At 37.2% G+C, this 23,727-nt stretch overlaps 1 protein-coding gene and 1 long non-coding RNA gene across 2 annotated transcripts in view; one reads left to right on the forward strand and one right to left on the reverse strand.

Annotated features, from left to right (window-relative positions):
* LOC147370069 (uncharacterized) overlaps window positions 1–23,727 on the forward strand; it is a 205,208-nt gene that overhangs the window by 128,882 nt on the left and 52,599 nt on the right. The gene's annotated exons all lie outside the window — the stretch shown is intronic.
* LOC147370070 (small ribosomal subunit protein eS8-like) lies at window positions 455–5,990 on the reverse strand. The gene has a single exon (XM_086413794.1). The coding sequence runs from the start codon at window positions 2,860–2,862 to the stop codon at window positions 2,257–2,259; it is 606 nt and encodes a 201-aa protein (XP_086269920.1). The 5' UTR covers window positions 2,863–5,990; the 3' UTR covers window positions 455–2,256.

Consider the following 23,727-nt stretch of genomic DNA (forward strand, 5'->3'; position numbering starts at 1 on the left):
GAAATGCATATATATGGCCTGTGGTATCATGAAGTCTGGATGAGACAGTAATGAGTATATGCATATTCCCCCAAAATAGTGCAAAAGAACCACAGAAGAAGGCATGGAAACCTGAAGGCACAAAGGGAAAGTGATGAATACTGGTTAAAGGAATTAAGAAAATCTCTCCAGAAGACTAGAATTGTGAAATAAAACTATAGATAATGAAAATTATGCCAGGTGGTTAGAGGGCATATTCAATATAGAAGGTCAACCCAACAGGGAGAGAAATCATCCAAGTGACTGTAAGGGGAAAAGTGAAAGTGAAAGTGAAGTTGCTCAGTCGTGTCTGACTCTTTGCGACCCCGTGAACTGTAGCCTACCAGGCTCCTCTGTCCATGGGATTTTCCAGGCAAGAGTACTGGAGTGGATTGCCATTTCCTTCTCCAGGGGATCCTCCCAACCCAGGGATCGAACCCAGGTCTCCCGCATTGTAGACAGACGCTTTACCGTCTGAGCCACCAGGGAAGTGAATAAGGGAAAAAGAACACCAAAAAGCATTCAGGATTTGAGTGATGAGACTAGTAATGAGGCCTAGGGATCAATCTGGAGAGTTCAGAAGGGCTGATTACAAAGACCCTCCTAGACCATGCCCCTGAGTTATCCCTCTATATCCTCCTAGAGAAAATGGACTTCCACTTGACATTTTAGAACAAAGAGAAACAATCAAACATGCCTGCTTAGAAGGATTACTATCTTGACAATTGGAAAACAGATTAGATTAGATTAAGTAGATAAGCTAGATAAGAAGGCAGATAGCAAGGCTATCATCTGGGAAGATATTTTAATAGTCTTTATTTCAATAGCACTATAGGTATGTGCCTGTTTATATGTATATGTTTGTGTCCATTTTATAAGTTAATTTTATAAATAAAAATATAATTCTTTAATTTATGTAAATATTTAACTTTTTGTTAATATTACATATAAGGATAATATTTATGTTGTTTTATATAGCATGTGTTTTATATATATAATATTATATATAATATTGTATTCCAGATAAAAAGAATGAGATACATTTCTCTATTGGTACAAGGAAAACATAAAGTTATAGTATTGGATATTATATATATATATATATAATTTTATTAAATATATAAAACAAAGATCAAATGAGCATCAAGTTTTGAATTTTTTAATATAAAATTATTTATTTTAATTGGAGGTTAATTACTTTACAATATTGTATTGGTTTTGCCATACAGCAACATGACATACACACCAAGTTTTGAATTTTGAAGTGATCTTGCTTGACTGGTCCAAGGCATCACATCATGAAAAAGACTATGATAAAAAAGATGTTTACAAAAAGAAGAAAAGAATAAAAATAGCTTGAACAAGTAATACGATAAAAAAAAGAGGGGGAACCCACAGATTTCTTAAAAATGAATGCAAAAGTAGATTAATATCTGGCAAGTGTAAGTACATTTGAAAACTGATATAGAGGCAAACATGTATATTATTAGAAATTTACCTAGTACCTAACCTGACTACTTGGCTAATTTTCTTTCTTTCAGATGTAGTAAAGCATATCTCTAACTCTTAATTTTTTATTTTCATTTTGCTTTGATTATGCTCATGACTTAATGACTTGTTCCATGATGTGTTCTTTCTTCTTTTAAAGATGGTTGTGCTAAAACCTGCTGTCATTTACTTAGAATCCTTTGAATCCGTAGAATCCTTTCAGGGAGCCACTGTTGTAAGAATTATAGGGATACATGTTATTATTTCCATCTTTCACATGAAAACTTAGAGAACTCAAGAGATGAGCCAAAAGTCATAGTCTACTGGGGCAACCAAGCCAGAGTTTACGCCAATATCAATCTGATTCTAGACCAGTGTTCTTTTCACTACACAGTGTTAAGTGGTTTAAATCAAATTGAATTAGGTGTGCGATCATAAATTTTCATGGCAGAAGTTGGTCTGTTAACTGCATCCATATTCACTAAAGAAAAGCTTGGTATGGCTGTTTAAATTGTTAGATTTTAGGTTTGGGGTTGAAAGCTCTTCTGACATAAATTTAATCTGCTAGGTTAGAGTAATAGATCTGATATATAGAGGTGAAGTGATTAATGTAATTTTTCTTGGCTGTAGCAAGACTTTTTTTTTTAGAACGGTAAATGGCTTTATTGCATGAGCTAAGACAGGAGGAAGAGGGTTTCTTGGCCTTTCGGGCCTTGATCTTCCTCAGACAGAACTCCAGCTCCTTCTCCTTTAATACACGGCCCTCTGCTGGGCCACGCCGGCCTGGTCTTGGAGCGATGCAGGCAAGAAGCTTGCCCGGCTGAAACCGCTCCTCTGGAAGACTGCTAATTGTGGCGTTCTTTTTCCTTTCATGATATTTCTTCTGCATTTTCTTTGATCGTTTCTTGTTGAAAATCTCTTCCTCCTTGGGAGGCAGCCTGGCCCCCTCCTAGGCCCCGAGAGGCAGCGCAGGGCGGGGCTCACACCGCCGTCCGGCGTGCTGTCCATGAGCACAAAGCGCTTCTTCCCCATGGTCTTGGTAGGGACCAGCCCATCGCTGGATGCGCTACAGACAACATCCGTGATCCTTGTCCGGCGCGTCGAGCACTGGGAGCCCAGGAGAAGTTCCCCACGTCCAGGCTCAAAGCCGGGTGCTTGCTGCCTCCCGCACATGGACTGTGTATATGCGGCGGGGCCAGTGTTTGTGTTGGCAGCGGGGAGTGCCTGTTCATATTTTTTGGTACGGCTTTCTCTTGCCTCTGGGTTTCCGAGGCTTGTGCCGTTTGTCCTGAGAGATGCCCATTGCTCGGCGCTGGCTGGAAAGAGCGTGGCTGTAGCAAGACTTTTATACCACATTCCTTGTATATCAATAAGTTTATTAGTAGACTACTTGAATCACTGAACTTATTATCCAAAAAGCCCTATTAACTAGTATCTTCATTAAGAAGAGTGAATGAGAACGCTATTGGCTGGATGCAAAAACAAAGAAAAAACTTTGTGACAGCAGGAAATAGATAAGCTTTTAAGGAAGCTTCAAATGACAATTAGAATTGTTTTTAACGTTATAGTTAATTTACAATGTTGTGTTAGTTTCAGGTGTACAGCACAGTGGTTCATGCATATGCGTGTGTTGCTCCATCTTTTTTCAGATTCCTTTCCCATAGGTTATTGCAAAATACTGAGTAGACGTCCTCATCCTATCCAGTAGGTCCTTGTGGATTATCTATTTTATACATAGTAGTGTGAATTTGTTAATTTCAAGCTCCTTACCCAGCTTTCCCCTTTGGCAGCCATAGGTTTGTTTGCAAAGTCTATGGGTCAGTTTCTGTTTTGAAAGTTGCTTCATTTGTGTCTTTTTTTTAATTTATAGATTCCAAATACAAATGATATCATGTGATATTTATCTTTCTCTGATTTTTTATTTAGTATGATAATCTCTAGGTCTGCCCATGTTGCTGCAAATGGCATTCTTTCTTTTTTATGGCTGAGTAATATTCTATTGTGTATATGTACCCCATCTTCTTTATCCATTTCTCTGTCATTGGACAAGTAGGCCTCTTCTATGTCTTGGCTATTGTAAATAGTGCTGCAGTGAATATCAGGGTGCATGTACATTTTCCAATATGGATTTCTCTGGATATATGTTCATGAGTGGGATTGCTGGGTCATATGGCCATTTTATTTTTAGTTTTTTAAGGGACTTTCATACTGTTCTCCACAGTGGCTGTATCAGTTTACATACCTACCAACAGGGTAAGAGGGTTCCCTTTCCTCTACTCTCCAGCATTTATTGTTTATAGACTTTATGATGATGGCTATTCCGACTGGGTGTGAGGTGATACCTCATTTTAGTTTTGATTTGCATTTCTCTAATAATTAGTGATGTTGAGCATCTTTTCGTGTGCTAAAGTACAAGTTTTGAATAAAAGCTTTAAAATGCATGAAGCATTAGAAGTACATCAAGCTGTGTTATTTATTTGAACATATGTATAAATATTTGTGAGTCAATATATATGCATGTATGCTTACAAATATATTAGCATTTTCAACATTTTGCTATAACTTTCATATTTTAAAGAGTTATAAAATGTGTGTTGTGATAGACAAAGTTGTGGTTCCTCAAAGATGTGTGGCCAGAATCTATGACTAATTAACCTTTGGCAAAAAAAAAGACTTTGCAGATGTGATTACACTGGTGATTTTGAGATGAAAAGATTATCCTGGATTACACATCTGGGTCCAATATAGTCACAATGGTGCAGATAAGAGAAAAGACAAGAAAGTAGAGTCAGAAGGTAGAAACGAAAAGGAAACAGAGGAGAGAGAGTTAAATTGCTGCCTTGTTGGCTGTGACGATGGAGGAAGGTGCCATGAGCCAAGGATAGAATCAGGTAGACTCTGGAAGCGGGAAACGTCCCCTGTAGAGACGCCAGAAGAAATGCAGCCCTGCTTGTGACACTGTGTGTTGAGGACTTCCGAGCTCCAGAACTGCGAGATACTGAATGTGTGCTGTCCCGAGTCATTAGGCTTTGTTGACTCGTCATGGCAGCAGTGGGAATCTGGAGCACATATATGTCATGCACACACAGTGCCCATTAGTAAGCACTTGGTGAAAGCAAGAAGGGGAAGGAAGATGGGAAGGAGGGGCAGGAGGGACGAGCAACAGGACAGAAAAAACAGGTTACTAGTGAATTGATATAATCTGAGAGTTTTTAAAAAAGACATTTACAAATTATTTTTTTTTAAGTTAAAACTATTTATTAGCAAATTCTAACCTAGGGAATTGGATGGAGGGGGGGGGAGCTTCTTATACCATAGATGACACCTAGCTATACTCAGTAAAAAAATAAAAACCCTATTATCAAATGTAAAAGTAAATCTTATATAGAAAAGGGACATTTTTCTTAAAAGCCATAGATACTTAAAAGCAAAATAACAATGGCTTCAGCTAGCAAATAGGGCAAGTGTGTTAGTCGCTCAGTCATGTCCAACTCCTTCTGACCCCATGACTGCAGCCCACCAGGCTCCTCTGTCCATGACATTTTCCAGGCAAGGATACTGGAGTGGGTTGCCATTTCCTTATCCAGCAAATAGGATAGATTTATTTAAATTACTACTTAAAGAGAATATTTCAATTAAAGAAAGCAAATGTACCATAAATACATATAAAATATTCATATTTATAATAAAACATAATTTTTCGCAGTAAATGTATATATAATACTCAAAATTGTTCAAAGCTAGATTACATTTCTTTGAATGAAGGGTGGGGTATAAATGACTTCTTAAAGGTCTTCACCTGTCGATAAGAGAAGATCAAGAGAACTCTTCCCAAAGGGGTGTGTGTGTGTGTGCGTGTGTGTGTAGTTGGATTAAAGGGAATATGGGAGATCAAAATGCATAAGGAAAGTTCTGGAGCAGAGAGGAATAGCCTATGTTTCTATTAACACATTAAAAAATTAGATAGCTTCCCTTTAAGTATATCCATTTAAGTTGGAACTACTTACTTTCTGAAAAGAGCAACGTAATTAAATAGTCATCTTCTAAACTGGAAGGGAAGAGGATTTTATTTCAATACATTTATACCAAGGAAAGCTGCTGCATACTGTGATTTCAGCCTTCAAAACTCGTTCCTATTCATTGTCACTTACCCAAATACATCACACTAACAGTTTCATTGGTACCTTAAACACAAGAAATTAGACACACTTATCGACTGAGCACATCTGACAGTTGTAGTTAACTGATACATTGATTAATTAGTATATTACTATCTTAAATGAACACTATGATTTGAGACTTACATTATTTTTCCAGAAGTTGATTTTGAAAGTAAAGGTTAGAGAAGAAAGCATAAATATACCAAGTTCCTGAAAGGATGGTTCAGGAGGAAAAAAAGCCTTCCAAAGTTTAATGGAAGGCACTGACATTTGAGGGTATGAAACAGAACAAATACAAACTGCAAACTACTTTTCATCCCAGAAAGATCAAGGTCAATAAGGTAAATGATAGAAATATCTCAGGATTTGAAAGGTATGCATTCTGTTATTTCATCTTGGAATCTGAAGGCACCTCCTGAAAGAGATTGCTTTAATTTTCAACAAACAAATTATCTAGGATCAAGAAAGAAAACTAAAGTGAAATATTACTTGTTAACCTATATAACATAGGAAAAAATCCAAGCCACCCAACTTTCCAAAAGAAGCAAGAAGAGATAAACAATCTTTATCTAATTTTTTTTTCTCCTATGCTAACAAGCTCTTCCTTCTGTTTTCAGGATAATTTTGTTCACAAATTGAAAAAAGATTTGTGGAGTGGTTCTGGTAGAAGATTGGTTTATCCTCTGCCACAGCTGACCTAACTTCTCTATCAGTCACACTGTCCTGTATTTGGCATTATGTAGCTTGTTTTACCTCTCAGGTGTTTTATGGATACCTTTGCATTCCAAAAATGTTTCCTGAGCACCTGTTATGCACAGGACATATCTCTCTTTCTGTGCCTTAGCACAGAGGTGGTTATACCTTTTATTCAACTCCTGAATATAAGTATAGAATATCATAAGTGTGCCCTCAAATCATATTTTTGTTAATTTATAGTTAACATTCTTTTGTTAAAAATGTATTTAATGAAAAGTTGTCAAACATAACTTGCTTATCCTGCTGATACCATACTCTCTTGCATTGTTTAAGTTTGTTTTTTTTTTTTTTTTTAACTAACCCTTCCTTTGTCTTCTTAATAGTTTAGATTCCTAGAGGCTAGCCCAATAACCTTGTTGGACTTCATCTGGGTTCTTGTATATTTTCATTCTCTCTATTTTCCTCAGATAAATGGATCGATTCTTTGGGTCTCATGTCTCTATATTCTGATAACTCTCAAATCAATGTCTCTTACCCAAAAGTACTTTCCAAATTCCACATGCAAAAACGTAGTGGATACTTCCTCTTGAATATTATTCTGAAATTACAATTTCAACATATAATTCATTGAAGCCAGTGTATTCATCTTATCCCAAACTCGACTTCCAAGGTTACTTTATATTACAATTAAGAGGACAAGCTAGAACCTTAAGTGTCTCTTTTTACTAACTTTTACTTCTCATAGATGATCTGCTTTGCAGAGCACTTTCTGTCATCTTCCTAGTTATTCCTTAAGTCATTTATCTGACTTCATTCTCACTTCTAAGTTCTTGGTTTGAATGCTTTCTCTTAGGTTTCACTGCAAAATACACTCTGTGCTCTTAGTCTCCAGTGCCAGTCCACCCCAACATACTCTCTAAATTCTCTTGCAATTTTTTTTTGTAAAGAATACTGTATATTTCATTATTATAATCCATTGTTAAAGCAGTCATTCAGTAACTCTCCACTTGTCTAGAATGCAGTCTGTTCTCGAGTATGACACCTAAGGACTCCAAGTCATGTGACTGCGTATGAGTATATCATACTAAGGAGAATATTTCTCGCCTCATTTGAAGTGCTCTCTCTCTCTCCCTCTCCAGCATTATTCCACATAACGTTAGCTGTCGTATATATACTCCAGCCATACTAGAGCTCTTGTCTGTGCCTTTGTGCATGTTCCTTTTCTCCTCTGGAAGTACCACGTCCTTCCATCATGTCATATTCTTGGCAAACATAACGAAAGCCATAATCTTTGTGTTTCTCTTCTTGGAGCCTTCCATGACAACTGCCTACAGTAGAGGTGATGACTTCCTCCTCGTACCGTTTCAGAACCAAAAAAGCATAGTAATTATCATATTCCTTCATGATCCTTCTAAATTAGAATCTCTCCATCTCAGCCCTGTTGACAGTTTGGGGCCAGATAGTTCCTTGTTTTGGGGGCCTTCCCTGTGTATTGTAAGGTTTTAGCAGCATTGCTGGCCTCCATCCAATAGGACCTTACCCCAGTTACTTTAGGAAATATCTCCAGACCTTTCAAATGATCCCCAGGGGCCAAAGAATTTCCCAGTTGAGAACTACCACTCTAAATATTTATATCCTTCTGATGTATGCCTTGCAGTGTCCCTCGGCATTTAATTCTGTGCCAGACACATGAAAGGGATAGCATCAATTCTTGTACTTTGAATGAATAAAAGCAAATCAATATGTTAAATATGTTATTGAATTAATTTCCCAGTGGAAATTTCAGAATGCATATTATTTGCCTACTTTTAGAATTTATAACACTTTTAGAACTTATAACACTTCAGTTTTGTAAGGACAGAGTCAAGAAGGACATCAAGCTGTCCTTGAATTGATTCACATGTCAATTTATCTATAAATATGTGTAAATTTACATAAATGCATATAAGTACACAGATTTTTAAATTTATCGTATATATATATATATAACACAAAATATTTGATTAATTGTACCACTTCATTCTCCAACTAGATACGATTAAAGCAGAGGGTATTATGTTGAAAGAAGAATTGACATGTGTACGTGTGAGCAGAAGGGTTCAAAGCTCTGTATATTAGATGGATTCCTCATTATAACCTCACAAACCACAAAATTACTTTATTAAGGAAGATTTTTGAATCTTGTTCAAGCAGTTGGCCCAATATAAAGATTATTTTTCTGAGTGTATAATAGCAGAATAGTATAAAGGGGCAGAGTAGTATAAATAAAGGAAGAGTTTGAAAGTAAATAATTAAAAAGATGGAAGGACAGAAAGGAAAAAAAAAAAGTTCATTCTCTTCATAGAAAACTAGGAAACTTCATGGAGCTGGTAGCACTTAAAAAAGGCCTTGAAAGAGCAGTCCAATTTAAGAAGGTTATTAGGTGGATATTATTGAGAGAGGGAGATTTGTAAGGGAAGAAAAAATGCGAAGGGATGGAGATAGACAGTTTTGAACCATATGAAGTTAACAACAATCATTCAGCCATTATTCAGTAAATATTACTCAATCCACGAAGTGGCTCAGCAGGTTAAGAATCTGCCTGCAATGCAGGAGATACAGGAGATGCGGGTGTGATCTTCTTGGGTTGGGAAGATCCCCTGGAGAGGGAAATGGCAACCCACTCCAGTAGTTTTGCCTCAGAAGTTCTATGGACAGAGATACTTGGCGGGCTACAAGTCCAAAGGGTCTCAAAGAGTTGACACAGCTGAGCAGCTAAGCACACAGCACATCAAAGCAGAGAGCGCATATTTTTCACACTGAGGAAACTTAAGAATTTGAACAATTAAAATAAATTTAAATTTAAAAAAATTAAAAAAAAAAAAGAATTTGAACTGAGGTCACAAGTTGGTAGCCTGCAAACCACATAATATTTCAAATGTGTGTGTGTGTATATATATACACACATATATATATACTCAAAGTTTTTATAATATTAGCCAGTTTTACTTCTCTACCTTTACCCCACACTCTGCCTTAAAAACTGCTAATCCCAGACAAAGGAGGTCTGTCTCACCTAGCATCTAAACACTTAAGCCTCTAAACACTTAAGCCTCTTCTTCTTCCTTCCAAACCTGTTTTCTGCCCCCTGCTCTGAGAAGTGTGATGTAATGAAACATTCCCTTGGGGGCAAAACCTGGCTCTGCTATCCAGAAATGAGAGAGTTCTATCCCAGGACAAAGTCTCCTCCCTCAAAATGTTTGGATTTTTCAGGAACCCCTCGGGGGGGCTCTAGTAGTGAAGAATCTGTGTGCCAATGCAGGAGACAGGAGAGAGGTGGGTTCAATCCCTGGGTTGGGAAGATCCCCTGGAGGAGAGCAAGGCAATGCATTCCAGTATTTTTGCCTGGAGAATCCCATGGACAGAGAAACCTGGTGGGCTGCCTTAGGATTGCAAAGACTTAAACATGACTGAATGAATGAACATAAACACATTCCAAGAAACAAAGCCTCTTCCCTCAAAATGTCTAGATTTGTTAGAAACCCAAATGGTACTTCTTTGCTTGCCCCTAGCTTTGCAGCATTGGAGAAGGAAATGGCAACCCACTCCAGTGTTCTTGCCTGGAGAACCGCAGGGATGGGGGAGCCTGGTGGGCTGTCGTCTATGGGGTTGCACAGAGTCAGACACAACTGAAGTGACTTAGCAGCAGCAGCAGCAGCAGCCTTGCAGCAAGAAACTTTTGTATTAAATACATTTAAGGATCAGTAATGCATTTACCAAATGCTATAATGATGAAATTTCAGAAGATGAGAAAACTAGCAAGGATTTTAAAGGGCTTCAGGTCAGAATGTAATGTGTGGGTGCATGCTAAGTTGCTTCAGTCATGTCCGACTCTTTGTGACCCTACAGACTCTAGCCAACCAGGATTCTCTGTCCATGGGATTCTCCAGGCAAGAATACTGGAGTGGGTTGCCATGCCTTTCACAATAGGATATAATGACTTAATCTCAAATGAAAGCAAGTTAAATAGCCTTCAGGTATATTTTACTGTTCATTTATTTTAACTGTTTCCATTTACAAAATTTCCCTTATATTTTATTTAAATTTTGCTATAATATATTACCATTTTTCTATATACCAGAGGTCACCATCGGCAATGCAAGGAATATATTGCTGTATAAAATCTGCATTCATTAAATGGCACTAGAGTAGAGAACTCTAAATATGAGATTGCTTTGTCTTCATGCTTTGCATTTTAGAACGTCACGAATCTTGCTTAAATTTAATAATTTAAAAAACCTACAATATTGACAGTTATGGAGGCAAGGACTAAAGTTGAATGAGCAACATATTATTTGGAATAACTTAGATGGCATTGGTAGTTTGGAGAATTATGAATTATATTTTAATTATTCAATGTTATTCAACAACATGAAACTCTCTTATACTCACATCCAAACATACTCTAAGAATGTGTGATTAACTCTCTGCTACATCTCTAAGATATCCTGCTTGAAAAAATACTGTGATTGATTACAAGTCTGCAGACCAATATTTTTCTGCATCAGAATTCAAGTGCATTATCTTAGCACAGAGGGTGTTATGGCAGATGTCATCCAGCTGCTTCATAGCTGCATGATCGATGGTGCGAATGGTGATTGATGCTATTGACACACCGTGGTACCTAAAATAGAGTATCTGTGTGCATTTCATGGGAAGGGGAATGTTCATATTTGGATGAGAAAATGAAGGCAAAATTATAGGACCTGAAAAATGCTTGGCCGTAGAAACGGGGTGAAGTGCATAGTGCATGTAACAGCTGCTTTTGGAAAGGAAAAATAAAGTACCAGAAAGAAAATAGTGCTGTGAAAAAAAGACGGGTTTGTTTCACTGAGCAGAAAATGTGTCTGGCTTTCCCTTTCCTTTAACGTTTCTGTGTTACTTAGCTTCATTACAATTTTAAGAGTGGGAGTGGAAAGTGGTGTTGAGTGTAATGTTCTCTTATTTAACAGAAATGACATGGTTATCTGTTATATTCATCAGTGGAGGAATGAGGAAAGGAAAGGGATGTATTGAAAGATATCAGGTTAAAAGGTAAATTGAATCTGCTGTAACAATTTTGAACCAAATCTTATCTAACATATTACCTGATTTGCAGCTCTAAAAAGTATAGGTAAAGACATACTTCAGAAGTCTGTTGATATTAATTTTATATACTCACTTTAAAAAAGCTTATTTTGAAAGAGTTTAAAAATAGGGACAGATTTGTTCAGCAAGAAAAGTCTTTTTAGAAAAGATTCAGTGAATATACATATAAATGCAAATACTTTTATGCCAGGCCCATGAGCAGGGAAGCTTAATACACATTATTGAAAAGAGATGGGTTGGGGGAAGAGAAATATGATCCCGATACACATTATGCGATGCAGGATTTTTGTTGTTCAGTCACTAAGTAGCATCGGCCGTTTGCAACCCCAAGGACCGCAGTAGGCCAGACTCCTGCATCTTTCACTGTCTCCTGGAGTTTGCTCAAACTCATGTCCATTGAGCTGGTGATGCTATCTAAACATCTCTTCCTCTGCTGCCTGCTACTCCTCCTGCCTTCAATCTTTCCCAGCATCAGGGTCTTTTCCAATGAGTCGGCTCTTAGCATCTGGTGGCCAAAGTATTGGAGTTTCAGCTTCAGTAACAGTCCTTCTAATGAATGAATATTCAGGATTGATTTCCTTTAGGATGGACTGGTTGGATCTCCTTGCAGTCCAAGGGACTCTCAAGAGTCTTCTCCAGCACCACAGCTCGAGAGCATCATTTTTTTGGTGCTCAGCCTTCTTTATAGTCCAACTCTCACATCCATACATGACTATTGGAAAAACTATAGCTTTGACTACATGGATATTTGTTGGCAAAGTTATGTCTCTGCTTTTTTTAAATATAAATTTATTTATTCAAATTGGGGGTTAATTACTTTACAATATTGTATTGGTTAATAACTGTCTAGATTTGGCATGCCTTTCCTTGGAAGGAGCAAGCATCTTTTAATTACATGGCCACAATCACTATCCACAGTGGTTTTGGAGCCCAAGAAAAGAACATCTGTCAGTTTTCTCCCTTGTATTTCCATGAAGTGATGGGTTAGAATGCCATGTTCTTAGTTTTTTAATATTGAGTTTTAAGCCAGATTTTTCACTCTTTCACTCTCATAAAAAGGCTGTTTAGTTCCCTTTCTCTTTCTGATGTTAGAGTGGTATGATCTGCATATCTGAAGTTATTGATATTTCTCCTGGCAGTCTTGATTCCAGCTTGTGATTCATCCATCCAGGCATTTCGCATGATGTACTCTGCATATAAGTTAAATAAGCAGGGTGACAATATACAGTCTTTTCATACTCCTTTCCCAAATTTGAACCAGTCCATTGTTCCATGACTTGTGCTGTTTCTTCTTGGTCTACATACAGGTTTCTCAGGAGGCAGTTAAAGTAGTCCTGTATTCCACTCTCTTTAAGAATTTTCCAGTTTGTTGTGACCCACACAGTCAAAGGCTTTAATGTTGTCATGAAGAAGATGTTTTTCTGGAATTCTCTTGCTTTCTCTATGATCCAATGAATGTCGGCAATTTGATCTCTGGTTCCTCTGCAGAGTTCCAGAGAATAGCAAGGACAGATAATAAAGCCTTCTTAAGGGAACAATACAAAGAAATAGAGGAAAACAATAGAATGAGAAAGACTGGAGATTTCTTCTAGAAAATCGGAGGGATCAAGGGAACATTTCATGCAAGGATGGGCATGATAAAGGACAGAAATGACAAGGACTTAACAGAAGCAGAAGACATTAAGAAAAGATGGCAAGTATACACAGAATAACTCTACAAAAATGGTCTTAATGACCCAGGTAACCACGATGGTGTGGTCACTCACCTAGAGCCAGACATCCTGGAGTGTGATGTCAAGTGGGCCTTAGGAAGAATTACTACAAACCAAGTCAGTGGAGGTGATGGAATTCCAGCTGAGCTATTTAAAATCCTAAATGATGATGCTGTTAAAGTGCTTCACTCAATATGCCAGCAAATTTGGAAAACTCTGCTGGCTACAGGATTGGAAAAGGTCAGTTTTCATTCCAATCCTAAAGAATGGCAATGCCAAAGAATGTATACCTCCGTATAATTCTTTATTCTGCAAAAGGCTTAAGCCTCTAAAATGCCTTTTTGTCTTTTGTAGAGTTCCTAAATTTCTCCTCTGATTATCAATGGGAAATTTGACCAAAACTGTATATGAATAATTGACCTACTCCCAACTCCTAATTTTACCTGTAAGAACAATGAGACATAGATTTGTTGTTCGATCTGTGAATGAGCTAACTATAGCTGACCTTAGCCAATGCATGACCTCTGCTGGAAGGAAGAGCCTGTGCTGTGTGGGGAAAAAAGCAGCAGCTCCTCAGGGAATAAGAACAATGAGCAGAGCCTGTGATGGGGCCCATCACTGACTCTGCATCTGTCAAATATACACTGCTGAAAATTATTTTACAGAATTCTATTAATAGTTTTATATACTTGCATAGTTGTCTCCTTTTATTCTTCAAACTCACTGCAGATGGTGACTGCATCCATGAAATTAAAAGACACTTACTTCTTGGAAAAAATGTTATGACCAACCTAGACAGCATATAAAAAGCAGAGACATTATTTTGCCAACAAAGGTCTGTCTAGTCAAGGCTATGGTTTTTCCAGTGGTCATGTATGGATGTGAGAGTTGGACTGTAAAGAAAGCTGAGCATTGAAGAATTGATGCTTTTGAACTGTGGTGTTGGAGAAGACTCTTGAGAATCCGTTGGACTGAAGGAGACCCAACCAGTTCATCCGAAAGGAAATCAGTCCTGAATATTCATTGGGAGGAATGATGCTGAAGCTGAAACTCCAATACTTTGGCCACCTGATGCAAAGAGCTGACTCATTGGAAAAGACCCTGATGCTGGGAAAGATTGAAGGTGGGAGGACAAGGGGATGACAGAGGATGAGAGGGCTGGATGGCATCACTGACTCGATGGACATGAGTTTGAGCAAGCTCCGGGAGTTGGTGATGGACAAGGAAGCCTGGCGTGCTGCAGTCCATGGGGTCACAAAGCGTTGGACATGACTGAGTGACTGAACTGAACTGATTCTTCATTAGAACTGAAAACAAACCTATAACAAATCTATCAGTCTAGTCGTGTGTGTGTGTGTGTGTGTGTGTGTGTGTGTGTGTGTGTTTATTGGAAACAGGATAGGGATGAGAGCTTGACTTTGTAAATGAATGTATAATATACTAAGATGCTAAATATTCTGCATTAGCTTGGGGGACATGGCCTTGTAAATTTGAATTCTGAGAAGCTAGATTTCTTATTGACTGAACTTAGCAACATGAAGTCCTAAAAAACTAAATTTTGGTGCAGGATATAGACAACCTTAATCCAGACGTAGATATTATACTTCAGCAGCCAATCCTGAGAAGATTATTCATGATGCAATCCAGTGCAGCTGGTAGCAGTGTATATCACTGAAGATAAACCCAGAATAAATAACATGCCTGGTGCTGCTAATTCCTTAAAATCAACATAAAAACCTTGCAAGCTATTTCATGCCAGGATTGACAAGAGGTGATAATGTTTGAGAACTCAAAGGACATACTGCAGTGAACAGACCAATGGACAGAGCGGTGTTTAAGGTGTGCTTGGGTGGAGAGTAAAACAAACACGAAGAAGTGAAATTGAAGTGTTTCATAACAAACCGCTTTACTTTAAACTGCCTTGGAATGTTTTCCACATATGGAGAGTTTCAGAGATCAGCATCACATAAAATGGCATTCAGATGAAAAGATGGGTGATGATTATGCAAAATTGAAAGAGTTTAAAGAGAATAAACTCTTGAGTCACAAAATGAAGATTTCTTTTTTTATCTGTGACCTTACTATCTTTGTGGTATTAATGTAATACTTCAGATTTGTAAAGTCCACTAATTACAGATTTCCACACAGACACGAAGTCTTTGCGCATTATGAACCTTCACCTGTCCATACTCATATCAAAAGCCTCTTTTTATTTTGAAGTGGTGTTTTTAACACATGAAATCAAGTAAGAACTGTCATTTTTTCGTGCTACGCTAAACTCTATTTGGTTTGTGACAATTAGAGATATCACCTTACGAAGTATTTTGTATGTTAGCTACTAAATGGAGAAACATATTAAGTCTTCAGAATATGCTTCCTAAATTGAAGTAAAAATTAGACAAATAATATTTCTAGTAGATTCTCTTTTTTGAAAAATAAAAGAGTTGGAAAGCAATAAATAAAAAGATAATGTGTACCAATCACAACTTAAGAATGTATATGAAAGTTTCATTCTTTTTTTTTTTTTTAGAGCCAGGGAAAATTATTTTTAACTAACATCGTCAACTTATTTAAGAAGAAAATGGATAAGTGGCTTCTATTCTTGCTCTTAGAAATAATTTTAAAGTCAATGAGATATGTTTGTATGCTTCCATGTGGAACTCAACCTATACTATAACTTCTGAAAGAATTTCTGTATCATTTCCTTTCTTCAATAAAATTATTAATATAAATTTATTGTATTTCTACTAAAAGTCAAAAGTGAAGCTTAGTGTAAGGTTTTATCAAAGATAAGTAGATCATGGCACAGTCCTCAGATCTTTAGGCAATTATAGTTTAATTAAGAAAGGTTTAAGTACTATACTTTTTAAAAATGTACATCAAAATTAGAACATATACTTGAAACAAGTCAATCTTTTCTGGATATCTGAACTTCCACATAAGTCACCTGTGTTGTAGATAATAGACATCTTGTTCTTTAGAAGGGTAGAAAAACAACAGTCATAGATTAAAGAAACACCTGAAAATTTAAGGAACAATATGTTAATTTGACTTATCATCATATTCAAAAGAAGAGCATACTACAGTAATATTGTGTGAAAAGTCTTCACTTCTAATATGCAACACAGACTGTAAATATAGATATTCATTTGACTCTTCTTTCAGATAATTTTGTACCTTGGATAATTTTTTTCACTTGCAAATGAGATATTTTGAAGTTTATGTCCCAAATTACATGGATACGCATTATTTTCTCTTTATGGGGCAGCAATAATGTCAAAATTGTAATCCAAAACATAGATGTTTTATTTCAGTTTCTATTTTTACATAATTTGTGTGAAAATGCTGTCTCATATCCTTAAAAATTATGTTTGTAGACAAGAATGAAGAGAGACTACAAAACAGTATGAAATGAATCAAAGTGTTCTGGAAAGCAATTATATGTTTCTGTACTTTTTAAAAAATTCAGCCAACAAGCTTGTATACATTTTACATTCAAAGTGGTTTACCTTTTTTTTGTATTATCAAATATTTTAAATATCTCCTTTTAAAAGTTTTTCAGTAAGCAAGTGTTAGTTGTATAAATTAAAAGGTTATTGTGAAAAATGTGAATTATTTATAGTTTTAATTTTACCCTGAAAGTTCTCATGTCTTTTTCTTTATTGTCTTTCTATATGAAATAAGACTGGTTTAAGCATAGGTGTTTGTGAATTTTTCTTTGATTTTTATTTTCTGTGTTGTAAATATAAATGCATTTTGTTAGGCAGGTAATTTTGTTCTTTCTGTCTTATAAATGGAAAGTTCAATGAAAATATAATATAGAAATGACTGGAATGCATTCAAGTCCATTTCCCCTTAACTCTTCAAAAGCCTAAAACGACTGCTATTGAAACATCACACTAAGTCATTTAAACAGAGCTAATTGTTTCTTACCATCACCACAGTAAACATTTTTTTTTTCAAAATGAGAAAATTCTTAAATACTGCACAGTGGGATGTTCCTAAAATATTTTTATCTATAAATGAAACTTTATGCAAAAGATGAATTTTAATAGTCACCTATACAGTCAGTGAAGGTTTAAAATAATTCTGTGGTAAATGAGTGGGTTTTGGAATTAGATTCCATGCGTAAAGCATAAAATATGAAAGATGACACGCTAGCAAGGGAAAACAAGTTCTGCTTCCATTGAGTAGCATCCAACATCACAATCAAGGACCACTGAGTAAAGCTGTGGATTTCACCCGGTAAATCATGATTAAGTTTGAGTATGATCCTTTAATGATGTCAAGTAATGAATTTTCCTCTGGTGTTCAAACAGTAGGACAGGTCCCTGTGGTGGGAACATATGTCTGTCTTTAAACCGCTGATCTGCAATGGTACCCCTTGAAATATTCTCATTATAAGCAGCCTTTCATAATGGCTCCATGTTTTCCTTCTAACAGTATTATTTTCTAAAATGAATTTGCTGTTTGAGAAGTCAATGTCCGTCCCGAGGGATGGCTTCATAGACACTAAATCATTTTAGAAATTAATATTGTTAGAAGGAAAACGTAAAGCCATTATGAAATGTTGAAGGGAAGCGTCCTACACCGTCCTGACAGACAGAGAAGGGAAAGAAATCTTAAATCTTGGCTTCTGTCTTCACACAGATGATAAGGATGCCAATAAGTGCTGATTAGGATGGTGGTTTTTATGAGGTAGACACCTGTTAAGTAGGAACTGGACTGTGACCATCATCTCATTTCCCACACACCGCTAAACAGCGATCCATTTTTAATGACTTTGGGCCATCATTTCTAAGCCAGTAGTTCTAATATGGCCCAGGTTGGTACTGCAGTGTGTATTTAAGTTCCCTTATGTACGAGAATGAAACTAAATGGGATTGCTCACTTTTTTGCATATATACAGATTTTTACTTTTTTAACCTAATGAAGATTTATACAGTTTTCACACAACAGCGAGACATAAATGCTATTTAAATTCCCATAGACTATAAACCAGGAGACAATGGAACATAGCCAGCGACATACAGCAAGGTGTAAAAATTTCATGGTCTAAAGATATTGAAATCTTACAGAGTCTTTTATCCTAACACTGTGGAAGTATGTTAGAAATCAACAAAAGATATTTGAAGATAATCCATGTATTTTCAAGTGCAATGTGACATTTAGCAGGAATCTTTGACTTAGCCATTGAAAGTTAAAAGACTGAAAAATCACAGAAGGCTATTGCAGAGAAGAAGAAATGCTCACTTTTGTACAGAAATATAATATAAAATGGTACCTTATGATAAAATTAAAAAATAATTTTGATTAAAATTTTATTCTCACCTCTAAATTCAAGAAATATGTACACATGTTTGGTGTGTGAATGCTCAGTCTTGTCTGACTGTATGTGACCCCATGGCCTGTAGCCTGCCAGGCTCCTCTGTTCATGGAAATTTTCCAGGCAAGAATACTGGATTGGGTTGCCATTTCTGACTCCAGAGGATCTTCCCAACTCAGGAATTGAACCCACATTTGCTGTGTCTCCTATATTGGCAGGATGATTATATACCGCTTTGCCATCTGGGAAGCCCATAGATGTGTATATGTATATGGATGAAATATACATGCACTCTTAATGTTGTAGCCATATTTGCACATAATTTTATGAAGAGAGACATACATGAATACATTGCAGCCTTTCTGCAGACCACTTTAATACCAAATTGTGCTACTACATGTACACTCCACAGAGTTTCTATATAGTATTTTTAAAACATAGCTCCAGACATATTAGTACTTCAGTAAAATATCTTCAGTGACATCCCATTTCCTATCATTTCTTAGCATGGTAGTCCATAACCTATCCAGTCTATCTTTCTAGACTTATCTTCAAATACCTCCATCCTTCCCCACAGGCACCTGTACCTTTACTCCAGATAGACTGATCATTACAGGTCCTGCACTTTCCAGCTCTGTTCCTCTTCTCATGTTACTCTGGCTGACTTAAATCCACCCACTCTGTAAATCTGCTTAGAAAAATCTCTGTGAATTTTCCTAAATCCAAATCAGGTATTGCCCTCTGTCTTCTTATTCAGAATTAATATCTCCTTCGTTAGTGCTCACAGAGAATATTTTTACCTCTCTCATATCACTGGTCAACTGTGGAAATATTTTATACTCTCTTATGATTGTATCTGTTCAAATGGTTATATTCCTAACTAGACTTTAAGTTCCATGGATTCTGGGGATATACCCTTGACAATTGGTTGGCCGGAGACAGTGCCCTGTTTTGACATCAGGTGGTGCAGATTTGGGTCAAAAGCGAAATGGAAGTGGGTCAGTAAACAGACCCTAGGCAGTCAGTTGGTAAGAGAGAAAGCTCCTAAGAAATACTCGCGGATCACATTTTCTGCTTTGCCGATAGTTCACATTGCTTCCTTGAAAGTATTTTTCATCTCCCCCTTAACTCAATAGTCATGTCAAATATTACACTTTAAAAAACTTTGTTGAAAGGGTGTCACTTTTGGAGACTTTCCCCAGGTGAAAGAAAAGTCTGCTGATTCCACTTCCACTCTACAAACCTTTGAGCCCCGAACTGTACAAATATGATAATGGAGATTCAGAGAGGCTTGCTGATGTTCTATATTTCAGTAAGGAAGCCTAACATCCTGATAAAAATAAAGTCTGCTGTGATTTCTACACTTATAAACTGAGATGCCATCTGACAACTGGACAGCAATATGCAAATCGCCTCACTGTGATTTTAAGGCTCTTTCCCTGTAATTCTGCTGTGCACATGGCAGAAAGTCTCCTGTGCTTTTCACACATGTCCAGTGTAATTGTCTTAAATCTGATATGAACCTGTCCTCTGTCCCAGCGCTAACAATAGTACTACAGGAACTAAATTGGGCTGGGAGAAATCAGCCTATCAACTCTTTTCAGAACAACCTCAATGGTTTTTCTCTATCTTTCTAATTTGGAACTGACATTGATGTTCAAAACTCTAGTGAATCAGCTCCAGCCCAGACATCCCTGGTTTTATGTGTTTAGACATGAAATGAGCTTGGGGTTATAGCTAATGAGCTGAATAACAATATGAGCATCTGCTCAGTCTTCCTACTATTCTTATCTTGGTGAGGTTCCTCTTTGCTTTCCCATCTTCCATGAAGTTTCTTCACGTTATAACCTAACTCCCTATTTGTACCTAGGCAGTTTCCAACTGCTGAGCGCCATTTCTTCTTTTTACGCTGCAAGATTTACTCTCATCATGTGGATATTCCCTTTTGCCTGCTCTGTATATGGAGTTTAGCAATCTTGCCGTGCCTTGCTTGGCTTTTCAACGTGATTGTTTATCTATGTACCTCACGTAGAGGATTTCATTCTTTACTGCTCTCCTCCAGTACTTCTCTTGCTCTTATTTTTTTTTTATTACTAATAAAATATAAATTAAATTTTATGCGATGACTTGCTTTAATTTGTTTTCTGTATTAAACTAAGCATTTCATGCAGTTTGGTGATACGTGATTAGGAGACCTTATTCATTTTTTGAGAAACACCATGTTAGGCAACCACTAGCCTGGACTTAATGGTTATCATCTACTATTCATGCTCTTTCATAATCGTCTCTCCCTAAATGGGGTCTAGGATGACTGACTTTCTTCTAAGAAATTGAAATGACAAGCATGATGGAATGTTGCTGCCTAGGTTAGGTTATAAGGATATTGTGGTTTCAGTTTCGTACATCCACCCTTGTTCTCTTACTCACTGGTTCTGAAAGGAGGTCAGCTGACCTGCAAGGAACACAGAAAACAGCCATAGTCCAATAGTCCATAGGTATTGAATCCTGCCAACGACTATGCAATTGAGTTTGGGAGCATAGCTTTCCCTTGGAGTCCTCATATGAGCACTAGCCTTGGTTGATTAGTACCTTGACCACGGGTTTACATGGAGAAGGCGATGGCACCCCACTCCAGTGCTCTTGCCTGGAAAATCCCATGGACAGAGGAGCCTGGTAGGCTGCAGTCCATGGGGTTGTGAAGAGTTGGACAGGACTAAGCGACTTCACTTTCACTTTTCACTTTCATGCATTGGAGAAGGAAATGGCAACCCACTCCAGTGTTCTTGCCTGGAGAATCCCAGGGCTGCCATCTATGGGGTTGCACAGAGTTGGACATGATTGAAGCGACTTAGCAACAGCAGCAGCATGGGTTTACAAGTGACTTTGCAGCAGAGCCACCCAGCTACACCATGCTGAGATCTGTGACCTATAGAAAATGTAAACTAACAAATGTTTATTGATGTATGCACTAAGTGTTGGAGCATATATTAATAACAGGTAGCCAATACTGCCATCAAAATCATGAGCTCTTAAAATTATGACAATGAAGAAAAGTGTCTAGTGGTGAAAAAATTCCAATGCCACCCTCTTGTCATTTATAGGAGGATAATAAAGGAGAGTTTCTCACTTGCCTCATCTGTCATTCCTATACCTCCTGGCAATCATCAAGCATAAAATATAAAATTTCTTGCTGCTTTTCTTGTTTGATTAAAAAAGGTTATTGTAACATATTACAATCAATAAATAATACACACTATATCTACATATCTACTATATCTACACTGGTTTTCTTAACTTTTTTTTGTATTTATTATAATGAGTCAAAAGCATCGACTTGTTCCTTACAGATCAGCTTCACTAATTTTCTAAAGAATGTCTTTTTATACGCATTTACTCTTTTAAGGGGCTTCCCAGGTGGCTCAGTAGTAAAGAACCTGTCTGCCAATGCTTCAAATGTGGGTTCAATCCCTCAGTTGGGAATATTCCCTAGAGAGGGAAATGGCAACCCACTCCAGTATTCTTGCCTGGGAAATCCCATGGACAGAAGAGCCCGGTGGGCTACAATCCACGAGGTCACAAAAAAGCCCACACAACTTAGTGACCAAACAACAACAGCACATCTTTTAAATCTTTTAAGACACTTTGATGTGCAGATTCTTCTCTAAGTTCCTAAAATTTTAATTATAGAGGCTCTTTCCCATGTTAAACTTTCTTTCGCATTTTGTTCTCCTGTGTGTTCTTTTTAATGACTATTTTACATATCTGTTGCTGTTATATAAATCACCCCAAAACTTATTAGAAAAATAACAACCATTTATGTGCCCATGACTCTGAAATTTGGGCAAAGATCATTTCTGTTCCACGTGATTAGCTGAGGTCACTGACACAGTGCATTTGTCCGGAAGTTTGATTAGAGCTGAAACATCAAATATGCCTCAGGTCACAGGAGATGTGCCTCGGTGGCTGTGTCTGCAACAGCTATGGGCTGTCCAGGCATCTCTTTTTCTCTGCTTGGTTTCTATAGCAGTGTAGCCAGAACTTTTTACATGGTCCCTCAGGGTTTCAAGAGAGTGAAATGTGAAGCTGGCAAGCCTTTTTAGGGCAAGGCATAGAACTAATTCAGCGTCAATTCTACATTCTATTGATAAAGATAAATTCTGAGGCCAACCTAGAATATGAAAGAGAAAACAGATAAGATCCCTTGATGGGAGGAGTGACTTCTGTACCCAGCAATGGTGATCATCTTTAGGAATTATATATCACATGCAGGAATTAGAAGCTTTAGTTATGTGATGCCTATTCCTGATTATATTTTCTAGAATGAAAAACAATTTGGTAAAAGGCAAGCAAAGCTTGCTGAACTTTAATGTATGTGTCTCTGTATATATAAATATTTACACACATATGTATGTGTATGTATATGTATGCTATGCTGCTGCTGCTGCTAAGTCGCTTTTGTCGTGTCCGACTCTGTGCGACCCCATAGACGGCAGCCCACCAGGCACCCTCATCCCTGGGATTCTCCAGGCAAGAACACTGGAGTGGGTTGCCATTTCCTTCTCCAATGCATGAAAGTGAAAAGTGAAAGTGAAGTCGCTCAGTCGTGTCCGACTCTTAGCGACCCCATGCACTGCAGCCCACCAGGCTCCTCCGTCCATGGGATTTTCCAGGCAAGAGTACTGGAGTGGGGTGCCATTGCCTTCTCCGATGTATATGTATATTTATGCATAAATCAATATCAGCATTTACCTGGCCTGTATACTTGAAATTATAACACTAAGACCATAAATCCTAGAAAAGGTAGAAAAGAGTGGAACGTTTTTAGATGGAGCAAGGGATATTAAATTCCCAAAATAAACACTACCTGAGTAGCAGAGGAGTCAGCAGAAACTTTAAAGTTTCATAGAAAAAGAGGATAAAAGGAAAGCATTGAGGGAAAAAGAGCAAGTAAAGGTAATCTTTAAAGAGTTAGAACATGCCTGTCTCTATAGTTTAAACAACTGAGAAGAGAGGCAGTTTCCCTGTCAAAAGATATTAATAAAAGAAATAGCCACACGATGTGTTCTAGAGATTTATGGTCCATGTTTTTTTTTTGAGCCCCTGTTGCTTCCAGAAGTATATAGCATTCACATTGTTAAAAATACAGTGGAAGTCGGATAAACTGTGTTTGTAATCTTAAATTTTTAGCTTACTTTAAAAT

Source organism: Bos grunniens, chromosome 7 (assembly GCF_055505025.1).
Source record: "Bos grunniens cultivar Pamir isolate PY7600 chromosome 7, Bosgru_T2T1.0, whole genome shotgun sequence".
In the NCBI taxonomy this organism is placed as follows: Eukaryota; Metazoa; Chordata; class Mammalia; order Artiodactyla; family Bovidae; genus Bos; species Bos grunniens.

Bases quoted from the DNA above. Each gene is read 5' to 3' on its own strand.
- LOC147370070 (XM_086413794.1), bottom strand. From the start codon at position 2,862: ATGTGGTATAAAAGTCTTGCTACAGCCACGCTCTTTCCAGCCAGCGCC.